General features: G+C 44.1%; 1 protein-coding gene across 3 annotated transcripts in view; it reads right to left on the reverse strand.

Annotated features, from left to right (window-relative positions):
- Nucleotides 1–6,095: 6,095 nt before the first annotated feature.
- The window catches only part of PEX11A (peroxisomal biogenesis factor 11 alpha), a 33,724-nt gene continuing 19,724 nt past the window's right edge, over nucleotides 6,096–20,095 (reverse strand). For 2 of the 3 annotated variants that reach the window (XM_077263496.1, XM_077263495.1), the window contains exon 4: nucleotides 6,625–7,903. In XM_077263496.1, coding sequence (XP_077119611.1) covers nucleotides 7,341–7,903 — 563 coding nt within the window. In that variant the 3' untranslated portion in view covers nucleotides 6,625–7,340. Of the gene's footprint in view, nucleotides 7,904–20,095 lie in introns of all 3 variants that reach the window. The other variant, XM_077263497.1, reaches the window with a different exon arrangement.

Genomic DNA, 20,095 nt, shown 5'->3' on the forward strand with positions numbered 1-20,095 from the left:
CTTGGTCATGTGATGGGCGCACAGGTTCTCGATTGTAACAAGACTGATAGTTCTGATAGTGTACCATAACCTTTCTTTTACCTGAATATCCATCACTTGGACAGGTGTGAACTAAAAAAAATGAAAAACACTAAGGAATATTTAAGTTTGGAGTATTTTATTGCTTATCAAGCAAGTCATCTTCATAGTTTCAAAGTATTAGGAAGTGTACATAAACAGCAGCAATAAAGTCATTAGTCTTGACATAGTTAATGCTATAAGCATTTAATTTCCATATTAATTTAACAAAAACAAATTAAAAACTGAAAATCAAACCTGTAGTATAGGAATCTGACAATAGCAGCGATTCTATGAATACAGCACACACGTCAGATGGCAGGATCTCTACAAGAAAACCCAATGTAATGCAATTCTTCCCCAATGTGAGAAATAGTAAAACCGGGTGCGTCCGCTCCCGTATTTTGTAAACTTATTATTGCACTAGGATTTGTTACAGTGTAGTGATTGCTGGAGAAACCATCAGGTGTAGTGAACTCAATGCCTGTGTAATCGTCAGGCCCGTGAATACTGCACCAGATTCTGATAAAGCCTCTGTTTAAGGCCGGGGTCACACTAGACCGTAATACGGACGAGTGCTATGCGATAAAAAATTGCATAGCACTCGGCCCAATGTTAATCTATGGTTCAGCTCCCATCATCCGATATTTTCTCCACCGTATTTCGGATCCGAGGGAACTCGCAGCATGCTGCGATTGTCAGCGTATCTCGGCCGAGACTCGCCAATGAAAGTCTATGGGTGCGAGAAAAAATCGGATTACACACGGACTATGCGTGTGCATTGCGAGAAATACGCAGCGGTGTTCTATAGAAAAGCCGGTAATTCAATTGCCGGCTTTGCATTTCTCCTTCACAAACCCGACAGGATATGAGACATGGTTTACATACAGTAAACCATCTCATATCCCCCTTTTTTTTTGCATATTCCACACTACTAATGTTAGTAGTGTGTATGTGCAAAATTTCAGCGCTGTAGCTGCTGAAATAAAGGGTTAAATGGCGGAAAAAATTGGCGTGGGCTCCCGCACAATTTTCTCCGCCAGAATGGTAAAGCCAGTGACTGAGGGCAGATATTAATAGCCTAGAGAGGGTCCATGGTTATTGCCCCCCCCCCGTGGCTAAAAACATCTGCCCCCAGCCACCCCAGAAAAGGCACATCTGGAAGATGCGCCTATTCTGGCACTTGGCCACTCTCTTCCCACTCCCTGTAGCAGTGGGATATGGGGTAATGAAGGGTTAATGCCACCTTGCTATTGGAAGGTGACATTAAACCAGATTAATAATGGAGAGGCGTCAATTATGACACCTATCCATTATTAATCCAATTGTTGGAAAGGGTTAAAAAACACACACACACGATTTAAAAGTAGTTTAATGAAATAAACACAGCGGTTGTTGTAATAATTTATTGTTCTCTCAATCCATCAGGAACACCCTCGCTTGGAAAAATAATAAACGCACAAGATACATACCTTCTGGTGAACCGTCTCGTCCCACGAAGTAATCCATCTGAAGGGGTTAACTAATATTACAGGCACGAGCTGCAAAGGTGCTGAAAGGAAAGCAGGATCTGTACTTACATTGAGTCGCGGTGAGGTGCCCTCTGGTGGATGTTCTCATGAACTGCAGCCTGGGAACTTTTTCCCACGCTCCAGGTCATATGAGGACATCCACCAAGGGGCGCATCACCGCGACTGAAGGAAATGTAGGTCAATGACCTACATTTCATTCATTCGCCGGGGAATTACAAGCACCGCTGCATTTAGCAGGGCTCCTGCCTGTAATATTAGTTAACCCCTTCAGATGGATTACTTCGTGGGACGAGACGGTTCACCAGAAGGTATGTATCTTGTGCGTTTATTATTTTGCCAAGCGAGGGTGTTCCTGATGGATTGAGAGAACAATAAATTATTAAAACAACCGCTGTTTATTTCATTAAACTACTTTTAAATCATGTGTGTGTGTGTTTTTTTAACCCTTTCCAACAATTGGATTAATAATGGAGAGGTGTCATAATTGACGCCTCTCCATTATTAATCTGGCTTAATGTTACCTTACAATAGCAAGGTGGCATTAACCCTTCATTACCCCATATCCCACCGCTACAGGGAGTGGGAAGAGAGTGGCCAAGTGCCAGAATAGGCGCATCTTCCAGATGTGCCTTTTCTGGGGTGGCTGGGGGCAGATGTTTTTAGCCACGGGGGGGCCAATAACCATGGACCCTCTCCTGGCTATTAATATCTGCCCTCAGTCACTGGCTTTACCATTCTGGCGGAGAAAATTGTGCGGGAGCCCACGCCAATTTTTTCCGCCATTTAACCCTTTATTTGAGCAGCTACAGCGGCCAAATTTTGCACATACACACTACTAACATTAGTAGTGTGGAATATGCAAAAAAAAGGGGGATATGAGATGGTTTACTGTATGTAAACCATGTCTCATATCATGTCGGGTTTGTGAAGGAGAAATGCAAAGCCGGCAACTGAATTACCGACTTTTCACAGATATCGCGCTGAATGAAATATAAATACAGAATATATATATATGTGTCTCAATGACATATATATATATATATATATATATATATATATATATATATATATATATATATATATATATATACTGTATATATGTTTTCCCGAACATTTGAGCACATAAATCCATTAGATGTCGGTTTTGCAAGCTTGCGAGAAAATCTCGGCATACGGATGCCATACGGATGACACACGGATGTCACACGGATCATTTGATGCGAGGAAATCGCATCCTCGCACTGCACACGGATCACTGGTTTTGAAACATCTGTGCGATTCTCGGCCGTGAAAAACGGACCGTTTTTTTATACGTTAAGTGTGTCCCCGGCCTAAAGAAAATAAAACAAAAACCTTTCTAAACAAAAAAAAAAAATCAGTTTCTCTTTAAAAGCAATAACAAATTTGTAAAAAATTGTTTTACTATCGAAAAAGTTGTCATCCATGATTCATTGTACAGAATGGCTCTTTTCCTTCCTCTGGATCAAAGAGGCCAGCCTATCAGCCTTAGAAATCGGGAAATGTTCTAACCCCAAAAGGCCATCAGACAAAATCAACAAATAATTGTATACCAAAACAAGTGCAAAATCAGAGCGATGTACCCTTCTTCCAAGAGACAATCTTAGTTCTCTGTAAAAGGCTTTTTTTTTTGCTGGACGAGTTGTGGTTTTTAACGGCATCAGTTTACCTATACAATAAAAAGTGACAAAAAAAAAAAAGTTTCCCCATGTATGGTGAAATGGCAAAAAGCCCCAAATTCCACAATTAATTTTTTTTTCATAGCATTCATTGTGTGGTAAAACTAGCAAGGCAACGCTATTCTCCGGGTCAGCACAAATCCGGAGAGATCAAACTTTCATAATTATTTGACTTATATAAGTCACTTAGTTGATGTTGACATTTTCTGGGATCTGTAACTTTTATTTTTCCGTAGGTGGCCCAATATCGTTGTTTATTATGCAGCGAGCTGATGTTTTTATTGATACAGTTTTGGGTACACAGGATGCTTTGACTGCATTTGTGGAAAAGGTGCAGCAGTCAAGAGAAGAGGAAAAAAAAAAAAAAAAGATCAGGAGTTTCAATTTTTTTGCTTATACAGTTTTTAACTATACAAGTTAAATAGTTTCATTTTTTGGATTTCTATGAATATGGCGATGACAAATGATTTTTTTTTACGTTTTTTTAATAGTGGAAAAAAGGTGGGGAGGGCAGCTTGAGTTTCATTTTATATGTATTATAGTATGGCAACTAATCAGCATTTTACAATAGTGGCTTGAGGGGCGATGGGCAGCCAGAACGGTTTGCCGTTTTGGCTGTGTGCCTTAATGCTGCTATCAGAAAGTGCAAGGTATTTAAGTGGATTGTTCGGAGCTTAGCACCAATTGGTACAGTGACATACAGATGCCAGCTGGATTACACAGTCGCCATCAGTCAGCTATTGCGCGCACACAGCTCCTGAGCCCACTCCATTCACTTGCACCCAGCACGTGACATGCATATACTACACACGAGGAAAAGGGGTAATGTTACTTTATATTATGTAAAATCATAAATCACATGAGCTTTTCTTTAAATCTTTTCTTTCTACAGCTAGAATTGCCCCTTTGTCTCGTGAGGGCACCTTCGGAGAATGGCTTTTCACCAAATTATTTGAAATGAGCTATCGACTTTGTATATTTTTCATTGTCTATGGAACCTCCACAATCAGTATGATATTCTTCCTCAAGACTTGTCCAAATGCCAAATACATGTCATCACACAGCTCTCATCAAAAATCAGGATTACATTTTCCTAACAATTATGTTATGGCCATCTTCCTCCTTAATCCCAACCTTTTACTTCCAGCTCACCTAGAGACAATTACCTCCGAAACACAGTGTACGATATACACTGGGTACGGAAAGTATTCAGACACCTTTACATTTTTCACTCTAGGTTTCATTGCAGCCATTTGGTAAATTCAAAAAAATTTGTTTTTTCCTCATTGATGTACACTCTGCACCCCATCGTCACAAAAAAAAACCAAACACAAATGTAGAAAGTTTTGAAAATTTATTTAAAAAAACAAAAAACAAACAAAAAACAAATATCAGATGGTCATAAATATTTAGACTCTTTGCTCAGACACTCATATTTAAGTCACATGCTGTCCATTTCCTTGTGATCCTCCTTGAGATGGTTCTACTCCTTCATTGGAGTCCAGATGTGTTTAAACTGACAGGACTTGATTTGGAAAGGCACACACCTGTCTATATAAGAGCTCACAGCTCACAGTGCATGTCAGACCAAATAAGAATCATGAGGTTAAAGGAACTGGCCAAGGGCCAGCTCAGAGACAGAATTGTGGCAAGGCACAGATCTGGCCAAGGTTACAACAGAATTTCTGCAGTACTAAAGGTTCCTACGAGCAAAGTGGCCTCCATAATCCTTAAATGGAAGAAGTTTGGGACCACCAGTAGTCTTCATAGACCTGGCGGTCCAGCCAAACTGAGCAATTGTGGGAGAAGAGCCTTGGTGAGAGAAGTAAAGAAGATCCCTGTGGCTGAGCTCCAGAGATGCAGTAGGGAGATGGGAGAAAGTTCCACAAAGTCAACTATCACTGCAGCCCTCCACCGGTCGGGCCTTTATGATAGAGTGGCCCGATGGAAGCCTCTCCTCAGTGCAAGACATATGAAAGCCCGCAGAGCGTTTGCTGACAAACTCAAGAAGGACTCCCAGACTATGAGAAATAAGATTCTCCAATCTGATTAGATGAAGATAGACCTATTTAGTGATAATTCTAAGCGGTATGTGTGGAGAAAACCAGGCACTGCTCATCCCCGCCCAATACAATCCCAACAGTGAAACACAGTGGTGGCAGCATCATGCTATGGGGGTGTTTTTCAGCTGCAGGGACAGGATGACTGATTGCCATTGAAGGAAAGATGAATGCGGCCAAGTACAGAGATATCCTGGATGAAAACCTCTTCGAGTGCTCTGGACCTCAGACTTGGCCGAAGGTTCACCATCAAACAAGACAAGACAATGACCCTAAGCACACAGCTAAAATAACAAAGGAGTGGCTTCAGAACAACTCTGTGACCATTCTTGACTGGCCCAGCCAGAACCCTGACCTAAACCCAATTGAACATCTTTGGAGAGACCTGAAAATGGCTGTCCACTAACGTTCACCATCCTGACGGAACTTGAGAGGATCTGCAAGAAATAATTTTTTTTGCCTTCCCCTGGATCAACATGTTAGGGCATGCTAGGCTATGGGTTGAACTAGATGGACTTAAAGTCTTCCTTCAACCTTAATAACTATGTAACTATGTAATGTCAGAGGATCCCCAAATCCAGGTGTGAAAAACTTGTTGCATCATTCCCAAGAAGACTCATGGCTGTACTACCTCAAAAGGGTGCTTCTACTCAATACTGAGCAAACGGTCTGAATACTTATGACCATGTAATATTTTGGTTTTTCATTTTTAATAAATTTGCAAAAGTTTCTACATTTGTTTTTTTTCCCCATCAAGATTTGGTGCAGAGTGCATTTATTTATTTGTCTAACTTCTCTTCTTCCCATAACCCAACTTATTTTTCCATTGACAGTCATGAGGAGAGTTAAGCAAATTTTTTTCAATGTTCGGTTTTGGATTAGGATCGACGGCGAATATTGAATTCGCAGTATTCGCCGAACACAGCCAAACGTCATTGGAGTCAATGGGAGAAGAAATGAACGAATATGCTCTGAACGATCATCAAACATAATTTCGGCACAAATAGAATACCAATACGGCACAAATATGTCAAATTCAGATTTGGCGATAGTTTCCGAACATATTCGCTTAAATACTGTATAGTCATGAGGGTTTTTTTTTTTTTGCTGAGCGGATTGTAATTTCAAACAGCACAATTAGCTTTACTACATAATTTACTGAAAAGCAAAATTCAAAGTGAAGTGAAGTGTTAAAATAAAAGATTCTGCCAGTTTCAAAAAAACAAAACAAAACAAAAAATCGTATTCATTGTGCAGTAAAATTGATCTGTACAATTAGGGCGCTACTAAACTTGTGTATTATTTTCACTTTAGTGGCTTAAAATGTTTTTAAATTATTCAAAAAAAGTAATAGTACGTCATGTAGTGGAAATGGATTAAAGCATAGGTGACCTGGGTGACAACGGGCACATTGAAGTCGGGAGGCAGAAGCGGAGGGCCCCTTCATTTTTTCTTTGGCTCGCCACAGAGACAAGTAAGCAGTATAAGAACTCATTGATTTTCTATATGATTGCAATGACATGTAAAAAGATTTACAAAAATGACTTTAGGCCTGGCTTGAAAATGTTTAGGTGCATGCTGCAAATCTGTACTGCAGCAATAAACATGGCCAGTGACAGGTATAGCTGACCCTGTAATCCTGAGTCTACCAACTCTGCTGCACATTTGCGCTTGCCATAACAACCCAAATGTATGTACATGTCCATCCATAAAATTAGCACTCAGAAACTGACCAAACGGCCGGGGTCGTTTCTCCACTTATTTTTTGAACAGTCCATATTAAAATTCAGTTTCCCCTGAGTGTAAAGTGTTGTACAATATGTTGGCACCCTATAAAAAATTATTTGAATATACTATTTGCACTGCTTGAGTAGACAGCTTTGCACTAAAACCAGCATTAGTTAGTGTCGTGTTCCTTCAACACAGCTAAAAGTATGATTTTTAACAACTAGCTGCCAAAGAAATACCAAATTGTGATGATCTCCCTCCTCCAATCAGTTTTTTAACCTTAATTGGGGATTTGCTATGGTCAGAATACCCACAATTGAAGATATCAGGCCACAAATGCCAATGAATCCAGAATTGGTTTTGTAAAATCCTAAACGATCAAGAGGACTAAAAAGATCACACACATTTTTGATTGTGTCCAATAAGACGGGAGAGTGCTTCTTTAAACTCAAGCCAAGGAAAAGTAAGAAGTTCTTAAGGCTTTTCAGTGAAGTATTGCTTGAATTCAGAGCTGGACCATTCTCATGATTAGCCCCCCGTTGTCCACATTTCCTCTCGTTCTCTATGCAGTTTATTATTACATACAAATCCCTGGCTAGATGAAAGAGGAGAGAATAGAAATAACACTGGCTGGCTCGATGCTGCCACGTCTCCTTCTTGATGTCTGCAACTAGATCCACACTTCTTACCCACAGGACAGTGTCGCAGGTAAAATACAGAACGCGGTTCAGATTGGCAGCAGTAAGGCAGTAGCACAGAACGGGATCTGACAGTTGGATCGAGGCTTTTGAGGCTTCAATGGCATGCACCATGTTACCCAGCCGAAACACTAAAAGACAAGAAATAGTTAATTATACATCTGTCAGATCACCACTGTAACAAATGTCAAAGCCACATTTATGTCATAATATCTCATTATAACCAAGCACATTCCGATATCAGTAACCTAGAGCGGATCATCGTATTATTCTCTACTTATCAATGTCTGTTTCTCCTACAGAAATAACAAGAACTTGCAAAGACCCCTCTGAAATGGTGAATGACCCTGAAACAGGATCCTGAACATACATGCCTATAAGGGCATCATATCGATATCACCTATGAGCCACAATGGGAAGCCACTAAATTATTGCTCTGACCTGTCCATGTTTTACATGGTTGGCCATTTTTTGTTTTTTAAATTCTGCCATGTATTATTTGTCTCTGCAGCAGAGTAAAGTATGGTCATCAATCATGATGCATCCCCTGACATTGTTGATCACAGAGGATTCTGGAGATGGAACTGATCCAATATTTTTACTTATGCATGCAAGCTTGGGCTAGACAAGAAGGATTTTTGGACTAAAAATGGTAAAGATGGAAAGTTCACACTTGTGAAAAAAGACTAAAGGTTACAGAAGGTCTGGACAAACTATTAGTGACATTGAAAATATACATTTTAACTGTACATCTCCTTTAATGTTACAAGATTAAGAGCTACATTTTTAATGAGGTCTTTCAGAACAGGCAATGCCCAGCTAAATTTAAAAAGGTCTGGGGTCTCTAGGTGACTATTCTCTTAACCCTTGGCATGCAAGTATCACAAGTTAAATTTGATTCTTGTTATGTTCCTTTTCTGTTATATCTGTTCTGTTTTTTTGTTCTCTTTTCCTCATCTCAGCCTGAACTGGTGTGGACCCGATACCTGCACTCCTCCGGGGTTTTGGTCATGGCTTGGGTCTGTGAGTCCCAAATATCTTATCTAGCCAAAGAGTCCTTTATATTTCTCAGTATCATGTACAGGTGCTGCTCACAAAATTAGAATATCATCAAAAAATAAATTTATTTCAGTTCTGATGATTATAGGTTACAACCAACGAAAACCCAAAAGTCATCTCAGAAAATTAGAATACTTTATAACACTGCCATTTATCCATGAGCTCTTCATCACCAACAAACTCTCCTTCCTTGGCATCACTGAAACCCGGCTCACCCCCTCTGACTCAGCCTCTCCAGCTGCACATTCCTATGGTGGATTCCACCTCTCTCACACCCTTCGCCCCAGCAACAAACGTGGTGGAGGGGTTGGCTTGCTCCTGTCCAACACCGGCTCCTTTACTCCAATCAAGCTACCACCCTCCGCTACTCTTCCCTCGTTCGAGGTGCACTCCGTCCGCATCCGTCAGTATTCCGGGTTTTCTAAGTCACCTTGTGAATGATTTTGCCCTTTGTTAAGATGGAGTTTGCGGTTTTTGTCTGCCCTACTTCCTGTTCGTTTGTTTAAAACCCGGGTCAGGTGTTAGCCTCTTTGCTGGAGTATTCTGATTCTGTTCTCCTTCAGCTCAGCTGCTGGTTCTGAGTGTGTCTCTACCTCTGGCTCTGGACATTCCCTGCATATGTAAGCTACACTCTCTAGGTTATCATTAGTCTGCTGACTTGGAACTTAACCCTTGGTTCATTCCTCCTGGTAAGAACTGTGTTTTTGGAACTTTGTTTCTGGAACTTTGTTTCTGGACTTGTTTCTGGACTGTGAGTTACTACGTAATCCTTCATTTACTCCCTCCGGCGGGATCTGTTGGAAACAACACCAGTAAAATACTTATGTGAACCTATTTCTGAACTTACCTGTGTTTATGCCAAATCTGGGATCAACTTGTGCACTAGTTTCTGGACTTACCCGTGTTCATGCCACACCTGGAATGAACTTGTGGACTTGTTCTGGACTTCCCTGTGTTTACTTCATACCTGGATTTGACTCTTTCTGCACCGACAGTGTTTGGATCTGCACCACGTCACCTGTCACACTCACCTTTTGCTCACCTTGCTGAGGACTCTGCCTTAAAAACTCTGCCGATTTACTGTATATATTTCAAGGACTCGTTTCATTCCAGGACACTGTGGGTTATCAGTGGGTTATCAGACATGACAGTACCCCGCCTTCTACGAGGGACCCCAGGGCCCTCACGGCTTATAGGACCCGGCTTGTCTGGATGGCGACGATGTAAAAACCTGACCAGCCGATCCGCATGAATGTCCGAGGCTGGTACCCAGGACCTCTCCTCAGGCCCATAACCACGCCAGTGAACCAAGTACTGTAAAGTGCGGCGCACTACACGAGAGTCAACCACCTTGGAGACTTCAAATTCCAAATTACCATCCACCAAGACTGGAGGTGGCATAGGCGCCACGTCCACAGAACCCACCACCTTCTTAAGAAGAGACCTGTGGAACACGTTGTGTATCTTATACACCATAGGGAGCTCCAATCGGTACGCTACTGGGTTAATGACGGCGGTGACCTTAAATGGACCAATAAACCGTAGACCCAATTTAAGGGACGGTATTTTGAGTCTTATGTTTTTTGTGGATAACCACACCCAGTCATCCACACTCAGGTCCGGACCTGGCACACGCCTACTGTCAGCCACACGTTTGTACCTAGCACCCACACTCAACAGGTGCTGTTTAACTCTCCTCCAGACTGACGACAATTGTGCTCCTAACTGGTCCTCCTCCGGAACGCCGGAAGAGCCCCTCTGACTCAAAGTACAAAATTTAGGATGTAGCCCGTAAACACAAAAAAACGGAGACTCCCCAGACGACTCCTGGTGGTGATTATTGATGGCAAACTCAGCCAAAGGAAGAAAGGTAGACCACTCCTCCTGGTTATCAGAGACAAAGCAGCGTAAGTACTGTTCCAAATTTTGGTTCATACGCTCAGTCTGACCATTTGACTGAGGATGAAACGCTGAAGAATGAGACAACTTGATCCCCAGCCGTGAGCAAAATGCTTTCCAAAATTTTGCCACAAACTGAGACCCCCTATAAGACACGATGTCAGACGGAACCCCATGAAGTCTGACCACCTCCTGCACAAATACCCGAGCCAGAGTCTTAGCGTTAGGCAATGAAGGCAAAGACACAAAGTGCGACATTTTTGAAAACCGATCAACTATCACCAAGATGACCGTGTTCCCAGCTGATGAGGGCAAATCAGTGATGAAATCCATGGAGATTTCCGTCCATGGTTTACTAGATACCTCAAGAGGAAGTAGTGTGCCAACAGGACGGGGGCGGGGCGTCTTAGCCCTAGCGCACGTGGTACAAGCTGACACGTATGAGACCACGTCCTGTCGGATCTTGGGCCACCAAAACCGACGTGACACCAACTCCAAGGTACCTCTAACCCCTGGGTGGGCAGCCAGGACAGCATCATGATGCTCCGCCAAAACCTTTAAGCGGAGATAAAGCGGTACAAAAGATTTGTTGATGGAAAGCTCAGATGGTACCTCCTCCTGAGCCTCGGCAATCTCAGCCTCAACCTCGGTAGTGAGAGCCGAAACCACAACACCCTTTTGGAGGATGGGTACTGGATCCTCCCGAGGTTCTCCCCCCGGAAAACACCTGGACAGAGCATCCGCCTTAGTGTTTTTAGACCCCGGTCTGTAAGTGACAACGAAATTGAACCGCGTGAAAAACAATGCCCAGCGAGCCTGCCTGGGGGACAGACGCTTGGCTGACTCCAAATACAGCAGATTCTTATGATCGGTAATAACAGTAACCTGATGTACTGACCCCTCCAAGAAGTGTCGCCATTCCTCAAAGGCCAACTTAATAGCCAACAACTCCCTCTTGCCGATATCGTAGTTACGTTCGGCGGACGACAGTTTCTTGGAGAAATAGGCGCATGGACGCAAACCACTCAAAGATGAGCCTTGAGATAGTACTGCCCCCACACCAACCTCAGACGTATCGACTTCCACAACAAAGGGTTTTGATACGTCTGGCTGCACAAGAATGGGGGCTGAAACAAAAAACTGTTCTTAAGAAATTCAAATGCGCGCACAGCAGCCTCAGGCCAAACGGAGAAATTGGTACCCTTTTTAGTCATGTCAGTTAGCGGTTTAGCAATGATGGAAAAATCCTTGATAAATTTCCTATAGTAGTTAGAAAACCCAAGGAACCGCTGAAGTGCTTTCAGGTTATCAGGACGTTCCCAATGCAGCACCGCTTGCACCTTAGCGGCGTCCATTTTAAAACCAGAAGCAGACACAATATAACCCAAGAAAGGCAACTCCTGAACAAAAGAGACACATTTCTCAAGTTTAGCATACAGCTTATTCTCTCTGAGAAGCTGTAACACCTGCCTGACATGATCTAAATGAGCATCACGGTCGCAAGAATATATGAGAATGTCATCTAGGTACACGATAACGAATTTCCCCAAAACATGCGAGAACACATCATTGATGAAATGTTGGAACACTGCTGGTGCGTTAGTCAACCCAAATGGCATCACCAAATTTTCAAAATGACCCTCAGGGGTATTAAAAGCCGTCTTCCACTCATCACCTTGACGGACTCTTATGATGTTGTACGCCCCCCTGAGGTCAAGTTTGGTAAACCACTTCGCACCCGCCACCTGGTTGAACAAATCTGGTATCAGTGGCATAGGGTATGGATCACGAACCGTAATCTGGTTCAACTCCCTGAAATCCAAACACGGGCGTAATCCGCCATCTTTCTTCTTCACGAAGAAGAACCCTGCTGCGACCGGCGAGGATGACGGCCTGATGTGCCCTTTGCTCAAGCTTTCAGCAATATAATCTTTTAACGCTTGTCTCTCCGGACCGGAGATGTTAAACATCCTTGCTTTAAGGCAACTTGGCCCCTGGTTTGAACCTGATAGAGCAGTCATAGGGACGATGTGGCGGCAACTCTGAACAACCCTTCTCAGAGAACACATCCACAAAATCCAGAAGTGACTCCGGAACGCTTGAAGTCACCGCAGCCACACGTGGCCAGGCAATTCTCCTGGCAGAACTCGCTCCACCGAATTATGTTTTGAGTTTTCCAGTCAATTACCGGGTTGTGCATAGACAACCAAGGAAAAGCCAAAACCACCTGAGCAGGAAGATTCCTGAGCACCTTACATGTAACCCGCTCGGAATGTAGAACCCCAATGTGGAGTTTCACCTCAGCCACAAATTCAGTAATCTCCCCGAGAGAGAGGAGCAGCATTGATGGTGACCACGCGGATAGGATGAGACAGTTTTTCAATCCTAAAACCTGCTGTGCGCGCAAACTCCTCATCAATGAGATTTGTGGCTGAACCACTATCCACAAAAACAGTAATTGGCAGCTCACTGCCAGCGATAAAAACCTTAGCAGGGAGCATGCATTGAGAAACTACCATGGAGGATATACATAAGCTCAGATTGGTCTCCTCCACACCCTCTGAGCTTAGAAGTTTTCCGCCGTTGCGTTTTTCTTACACAGCAGAGGACAGATGTTAATAAAATGACCAGTTTTACCACAGTAAAAACAGGCTCCCTGCTTCCTGAGCTCAGGGGCTCGACGCTTCACATGTGACACCCCTGCGATTTGCATAGGCTCCGTGGGCTCACCTGCAGCAACCTCACGTGAACCTAAACCCTCTCCCATAGGCAGTGTCTCATGCTCCCCCTGACGCAAACGGCGATCAATGCGGACAACCAGACTCATAGCGGAATTTAGAGAAGCAGGAGTCTCGTACATCAGAAGGGCTTTTTTAACCCTTCCAGAAACCCCATGAATAAACTGACTCCGCAATGCTGGATCATTCCATTGTGTATCGATCGCCCAGCGACGAAATTCAGAACAGTAATCCTCTGCAACTCGCTCCCCCTGGCGAATAGAGCGTATCTTAGATTCTGCTAGAGCCATTCTGTCAGGTTCATCGTAGATTTTTCCAAGAGAGGAAAAAAAACTCCCACAGAGTCAAATGCAGCAGAATCAGATGGCAAAGAAAACGCCCATGCTTGGGGATCCCCGCTTAACAGTGACAACACCAGGCCCACACGCTGAGCCTCATTACCCGAGATCGGGCGCATACGGAAATATAGTCTGCAAGCTTCACGAAAAGAAACAAATTTACTGCGTTCCCCAGCAAATTTTTCAGGCAAAGGGAATTTAGGCTCAGCAACTCTTCCTGTCGCTCCAGCTTGCACATTAGATACTGCTAGTCCCTGTTGCTGCACTGCCCCCCTCAACTCAGTGACCTGTAGGGACAGCGCCTCCAACTGGTGGGTTATGGAAGTCATGGGATCCATGAGAAAACAAAAAAAGGAAACCCCCCTTTTTTTTTTTGTTGTTGGGCCGATTATAATGTCACGGGGAGACTAGGTGAGCGAGAGCTATTAACCCGGGCCCCTGCAATTTCCCTCAGACTAGGGAAATCCTGACTGACCCTCTACCTGGAGTTTACACTGATGGTGTGCATGTCCAGGCCTCGAACCTCACCCTGTCTCCTGTTTCAACCCTAGGCTGAAACCTTCGCCCACCACCCAGTGAAGAGGTAATACACCAATACCCAGTTAGCACAGACAAGGATAAAGGAAAATATACACCACGCCGCAGTCACTCAGGAATACACTATAATTGTGCAGGGCAAAATAAATACAAATATAGGAAGGAGTAAATAAGACAAAGGAAAATACACCACCAGCAACGAATCTCCAACAACCAGCTCTCCACTCCAGACCGAGATAACAACGCAAGACAGAAGCTATAATCGGCGACGCCCAATGATCAGGAGAACTATTTAAAGGCAATGGGCATGGCCCAGCTTCCAATCCGATCATCAGGTAAATTAACCCTGGACCAGCTAGATAAAATCTAGCCGACGCCAATGAGCACATAGTGGTCAAAAGCGGAATTACCGCTGTCTGTCGAACGACCTGGTCTGAACAGCGTCCGACATGACAGTATATTGTTTTGGATGTTATTGCTGTTGTACAAATACACTATTTGCACTAAAGAAACCCGTCTGTCTGTTCATTGCCCCATGCTATCAGAATCCTTGAGTTCCTACAATAGTATTACAGCATCTATTCCCCCTCCAACCTCCAGCTGGCTGTCATCTACCGCCCCCAGAACTAGCCATCTCCACCTTTCTCGACCACTTCACCACCTGGCTACTTCATTTCCTCTCTGCTGACATCCCCACTATCATGGGTGACTTCAATATCCCCATTGACACTTCCACCTCAGCTGCCTCTAAACTTTTATCACTGACTGCCTCCTTTGGCCTCACTCAATGGTCCTTCGAGGTCACTCACAAAGATGGCCACACGCTGGACCTCATCTTCACCCGCCTCTGCTCCCTTACTAATCTCACTAACTCAGCCCTCCCCGACTGACCACAACCTACTGACATGCTCTTCCCTCTCCTGTCCTATTGTGCAACCCCCACACCACAAACTCACTTACCCTCGCAGAAATCTCAAACACCTCTACTTACAATCACTCTCTGAGTCCCTTCTCCCTCTTACAGACATAGCCTCCCTTCATGACACAGATGCTGCTGCCACTTTCTATAACAGCAACACTCAATTCGGCCGACCCGCTCATGCATAGCAAAACCTGTACACTCAACAAGCAGCCCTGGCTGACCAGCCTGACCAGAGAACTGAGAAGGGCTTCCAGGATCGCTGAGCAGAGATGGAGGCGAGCCCGCTCTGCCGACCACTTCACTGCATACAAGCAATCCCTCGCTGCTTCAAGTCCACGCTCACTGCCGCAAAACAAACTTATTTCTCATCTCTCATATCCTCCGTCTCACAACCCTAAACAGCTTTTCAACACTTTCAATTCTCTACTCTGTCCCCACGCACCCAATCCCTCCCCTCTCATTTCTGCTGAAGACTTTGCCTCTTTCTTTAAACAGAAAATCGATACGATCAGAGAAAGCTTTGGCCCACAGCGCCCAATGCCACTCTTAGCTACTCAACCCTGTTCCTCCAGAACCAGCTTCTCCACCATGGCAGATCAGCTCTACACCCTCCTGTCAAGATCACACCTCACCACCTGCACACTTGACCCGCTCCCATACCACCTCATCTCAAACCTTGCCACGGTCTTGATCCCAACCCTAACACACCTCTTCAACCTCTCACTCACAACAGGTGTCTTCCCCCTCATCCTTCAAACATGCCAAGATCACACCCATCATCAAAAAGCCCTCCCTCGACCCATCCTCTGTGTCTAGCTATAGCACGATATCTATTCTCCCTTATGCCTCAAAATTACTGGAACATGTCCATCTTGAACTGTCCTCCCACTTCTCCTCCTGCTCCCTCTTTGACTGGTTACAATCTGGCTTCCGACCACACCACTCAACTGAAACTGCCCTAACTAAAGTCACCAATGACCTACTAACTGACAAGAGCAAGCGACACTACTCTGTCCTCCTTCTCCTGGACCTGTCTTCTGCCATTGACACTGTGGACCACTCCCTTCTGGTACAGATCCTCTCATCTCTTGGCATCACACAGTTGGCCCTATCCTGGATCTTGTCATATCTCACACCGGACATTCAGTGTCTACCTCCCCCACGAAACCTCCTCATGGCAGGTCAGTTTTAGCATTTAGTGAACCTAGTAAAAAAGCCAAATAAAAAAAATAAGTGTGGGATTGCACTTTTTTTGCAATTTTACTGCACTTGGAATTTCTTCTAGTACCCGACATGGTAAAACCAATGGTTTCGTTCAAAAGTACAACTCGTCCCGCAAAAAACAAGCCCTCACATGGCCATATTGACTGAAAAATAAGAAAAAGGTTATGGCTTTGGGAAGAAGGGGAGCGAAAAATGAAAAAAAAGCTCCGGGGTTGAAGGGGTTAATATGCTTGGATACAGCACTCTGAACAGCCAGCTTCTTTAGCAATGACCTGTTGTGGCTTACCCTCCTTGTGGAGTGCGTCAATGACTGCCTTCTGGACATCTGTCAAGTCAGCAGTCTTCTCCATGATTGTGGAGCCTACTGAAACAGACTAAGGGACCTTTGTAAATGCTTATGAAGGCTTTGCAGGTGTTTTTTTTTAATTATTCTAATTTACTGAGATAATGACTTTTGGGTTTTCACTGGCTGTAAGCCATAATCATTAACAGTAACAGAAATAAACACTTGAAAGTCATAGTTACTCACCGATAACGGTGTTTCTCAGAGCCCATGACAGCACACCAGAGAGAGGGGATCCGCCCTTCAGGGACAGGAAACCTACAGGATAAAAGGGCGGTACCTCTCCCCTGCATCAGTTTTGTTTACAGAGCATCGGAGGTCCTCCAGGTTAGTCAAAACAACAAAAAATGTACAATTTTATCATATTGCTTAACAGGTAAACACCGTGTCTATATGAAAAGGCACTTCACACAAAATAATGTGCTCACCGCACACGTGATGAGGGGGGGAATAAGTAGGTGCTGTCATGGGCTCTGAGAAACACCGTTATCGGTGAGTAACTATGACTTTCTCAGTCGCCCATGACAGCACACCAGAGAGAATTGCAGAGATATATTGGTTAGGGAGGGACCACAGCCTGTAGAACCCTTCTTCCGAAGGTTAGGTCAGACGAGGAGGCTAGGTCTAGGCGATAGTGTCTGAAAAAGGTTGAAGGTGATGACCAGGTGGCCGCCTTACAGATTTGATCTAATGGTACCTCTGACCTTTTGGCCCAGGAGGTCGCCATAGCCCTTGTAGAGTGGGCCTTCAGTCCCTGTGGAATGGCGTTCCCGGTGGATGAGTAGGCCAAGGCTATTGCGTCTGTCACCCATCGAGCAATAGTGCCCTTAGAAGCTTTGAGTCCTTTCCTAGGCCCCTGGAAACAGATAAAAAGAGACCCTTCCTTCCTACACTGTTGGGTGGATTTAATATATTGGATTAGATACCTTCTCACATCTAGTGTGTGGAATTTTTCTTCTTTCCTATTTTTAGGGTCTGGACAGAAGGAAGGAAGGATTATTTCCTGGGACCTGTGAAATATGGATGCTACTTTGGGTAGATAGGCAGGGTCTGTTTTTAGTACAACCTTATCATCCAGGATTTGTGTAAAGGGAGGGTTTGCGGACAGGGCTTGGAGATCACTTATTCTACGGGCCGATGTCAGGGCTATTAGGAGGGCAGTTTTAAGTGATAGAATCCTAAGAGGTATTGACTCTATAGGTTCAAACGGGGGTTCTGTCAGGGCTGACAAGACCAGGTTCAAGTCCCAAGTTGGTAATTTTTTTACTGTTACAGGTTTAGACCTTGCGGCTGCTCTGATAAACCGTATCACCCAAGGGTTTGCTGCTATGTTTTCACAGTACAGTGCTCCTAGAGCTGATATCTGTACTTTTAAGGTACTTATTGAAAGGCCCAGGTCTAACCCCTTTTGTAGAAATTCTAATATTTCAGTCACTGGAACCCCGTCTTGCAAGCTGACCCCGGAGGAGGATAAAATTTTTTGCCAAGTTTTACCATATATTTTTGTGGTCACGGGTTTTCTACTTTTCATTAGTGTAGAAACTAGTTTGTTAGAAAAACCTCTATCCCTCAATAGTGACCTCTCAAATTCCACGCTGTTAAGTGGAGATTCTCTGAGTGGGGGTGGAACACCGGTCCCTGAGACAGAAGGTCCGGAAGATCCGGAAGGACCCAGGGATCGGTGATCGATAGCATCCTCAGCCAGGAGAACCAGGCCCTTTTGGGCCAGAAGGGGGCTATTAGGATAAGTCTGGATTTGTCCTGCCTGATTTTTCGCAGAACTGCTGGAATGAGGATGATGGGAGGAAATGCGTATGCAAGAGTTTGTGTCCAGGGAATCGTAAATGCATCTACTGCCTGAGGATTCCCTCTGGGATCTAAGGAGCAAAAGGTTTTCACCTTCTTGTTGTGCATGTTTGCAAAGAGGTCTATTACAGGGATGCCCCATAAGTCTGTGATTTTTTTGAAGATTCCCTGATTCAAGGACCATTCCCCTTGTTTTAGTTGGGTACGACTTAGAAAGTCCGCTTCCTGGTTCTCTACTCCTTTTATATGTAGGGCTGATATGGATAGAAAACTGTTCTGTACTAGGCTGAGAATTTCGGAGGTAGTTTCCATTAATGTTTGAGACCTGGTACCCCCCTGGTGGTTCAAGTAAGCTACAACTACTTTGTTGTCCGAAAAAATTCGGACGTGATGCCCCTGTAATTCTCTTAGGAAAAAACGTAGTGCATGATTCACCGCTCTCAGCTCTTTTTGGTTTGAGGAAGTCTCGAGTTCCTGACTCGACCATACCCCCTGAGCGACTTTGTTGTTCAGGTGAGCCCCCCACCCTGTGGGACTTGCGTCTGTTGTTACTATCTGAGGGTTCTCTATCACCCATGGAATCCCTTTTGATAGATTGGTGGGATTTAACCACCAGGTTAGGGAATGAATAACAGGCGAACTTAGAGTCATGCGACCCTCTAACCGACCTCTTAGTAAACTCTGGTTTTTTAAAATGTACCACTGGAGGGGTCTCGTGTGGAGCTGCGCCCACTGAACTGCTGGAAGGCAAGCAGAGAGGGACCCCAGTAACGACATCGCCTTCCTCAGAGACATGGATGGTTTTGAACAAGCTTCCGACACTAGATGTAATATCTTTTGTCTTTTCTGAACTGGGAGGCGACATTCTTGGGAACTTGAGTCCAAAGTGAGACCCAAAAATTCCTGAACCCTGGTTGGTTCCAGTTTTGATTTTTGAAGGTTCACCAACCAGCCTAGTTTTTTCAAAATGTCTATCACTCTTTGGCAATGCTGACTGCAGAGTTGGGCCGAGCTGCTTACAATCAAAAAGTCGTCCAAATATGGAACGATTAAAATGTCCTCTTCTCTTAGATGTGCCATCATCTCTGCTACCAATTTGGTTAAGATGCGAGGTGCGATTGATATGCCAAAGGGGAGGGCTCTGTATTGGTATTCCCTTATCTGCCCTTTCATGACCACTGCCAGTCTGAGGAATTTTTGAGAATCCTTGTGGATGGGGACGTGATAATACGCGTCGCTGAGATCTAGAACTATCATAAAACAGTTCGGAAACAGGTTTTTTATTGTCGACTTTATTGATTCCATTTTGAATCGTTTGTTCTTTACGTAAGTGTTTAATTTCCGTAAGTTTATTATGGTCCGGAAAGACCCGTCTGGTTTGGGAACCAGAAATAATGGGGAGTAGAAACCCTTCTTCCTCTCCAGAGGGGGAACTTCCAGAATGACATTTTTGTCCA

Source organism: Ranitomeya variabilis, chromosome 5, assembly GCF_051348905.1.
Source record: "Ranitomeya variabilis isolate aRanVar5 chromosome 5, aRanVar5.hap1, whole genome shotgun sequence".
Taxonomy (NCBI): Eukaryota; Metazoa; Chordata; class Amphibia; order Anura; family Dendrobatidae; genus Ranitomeya; species Ranitomeya variabilis.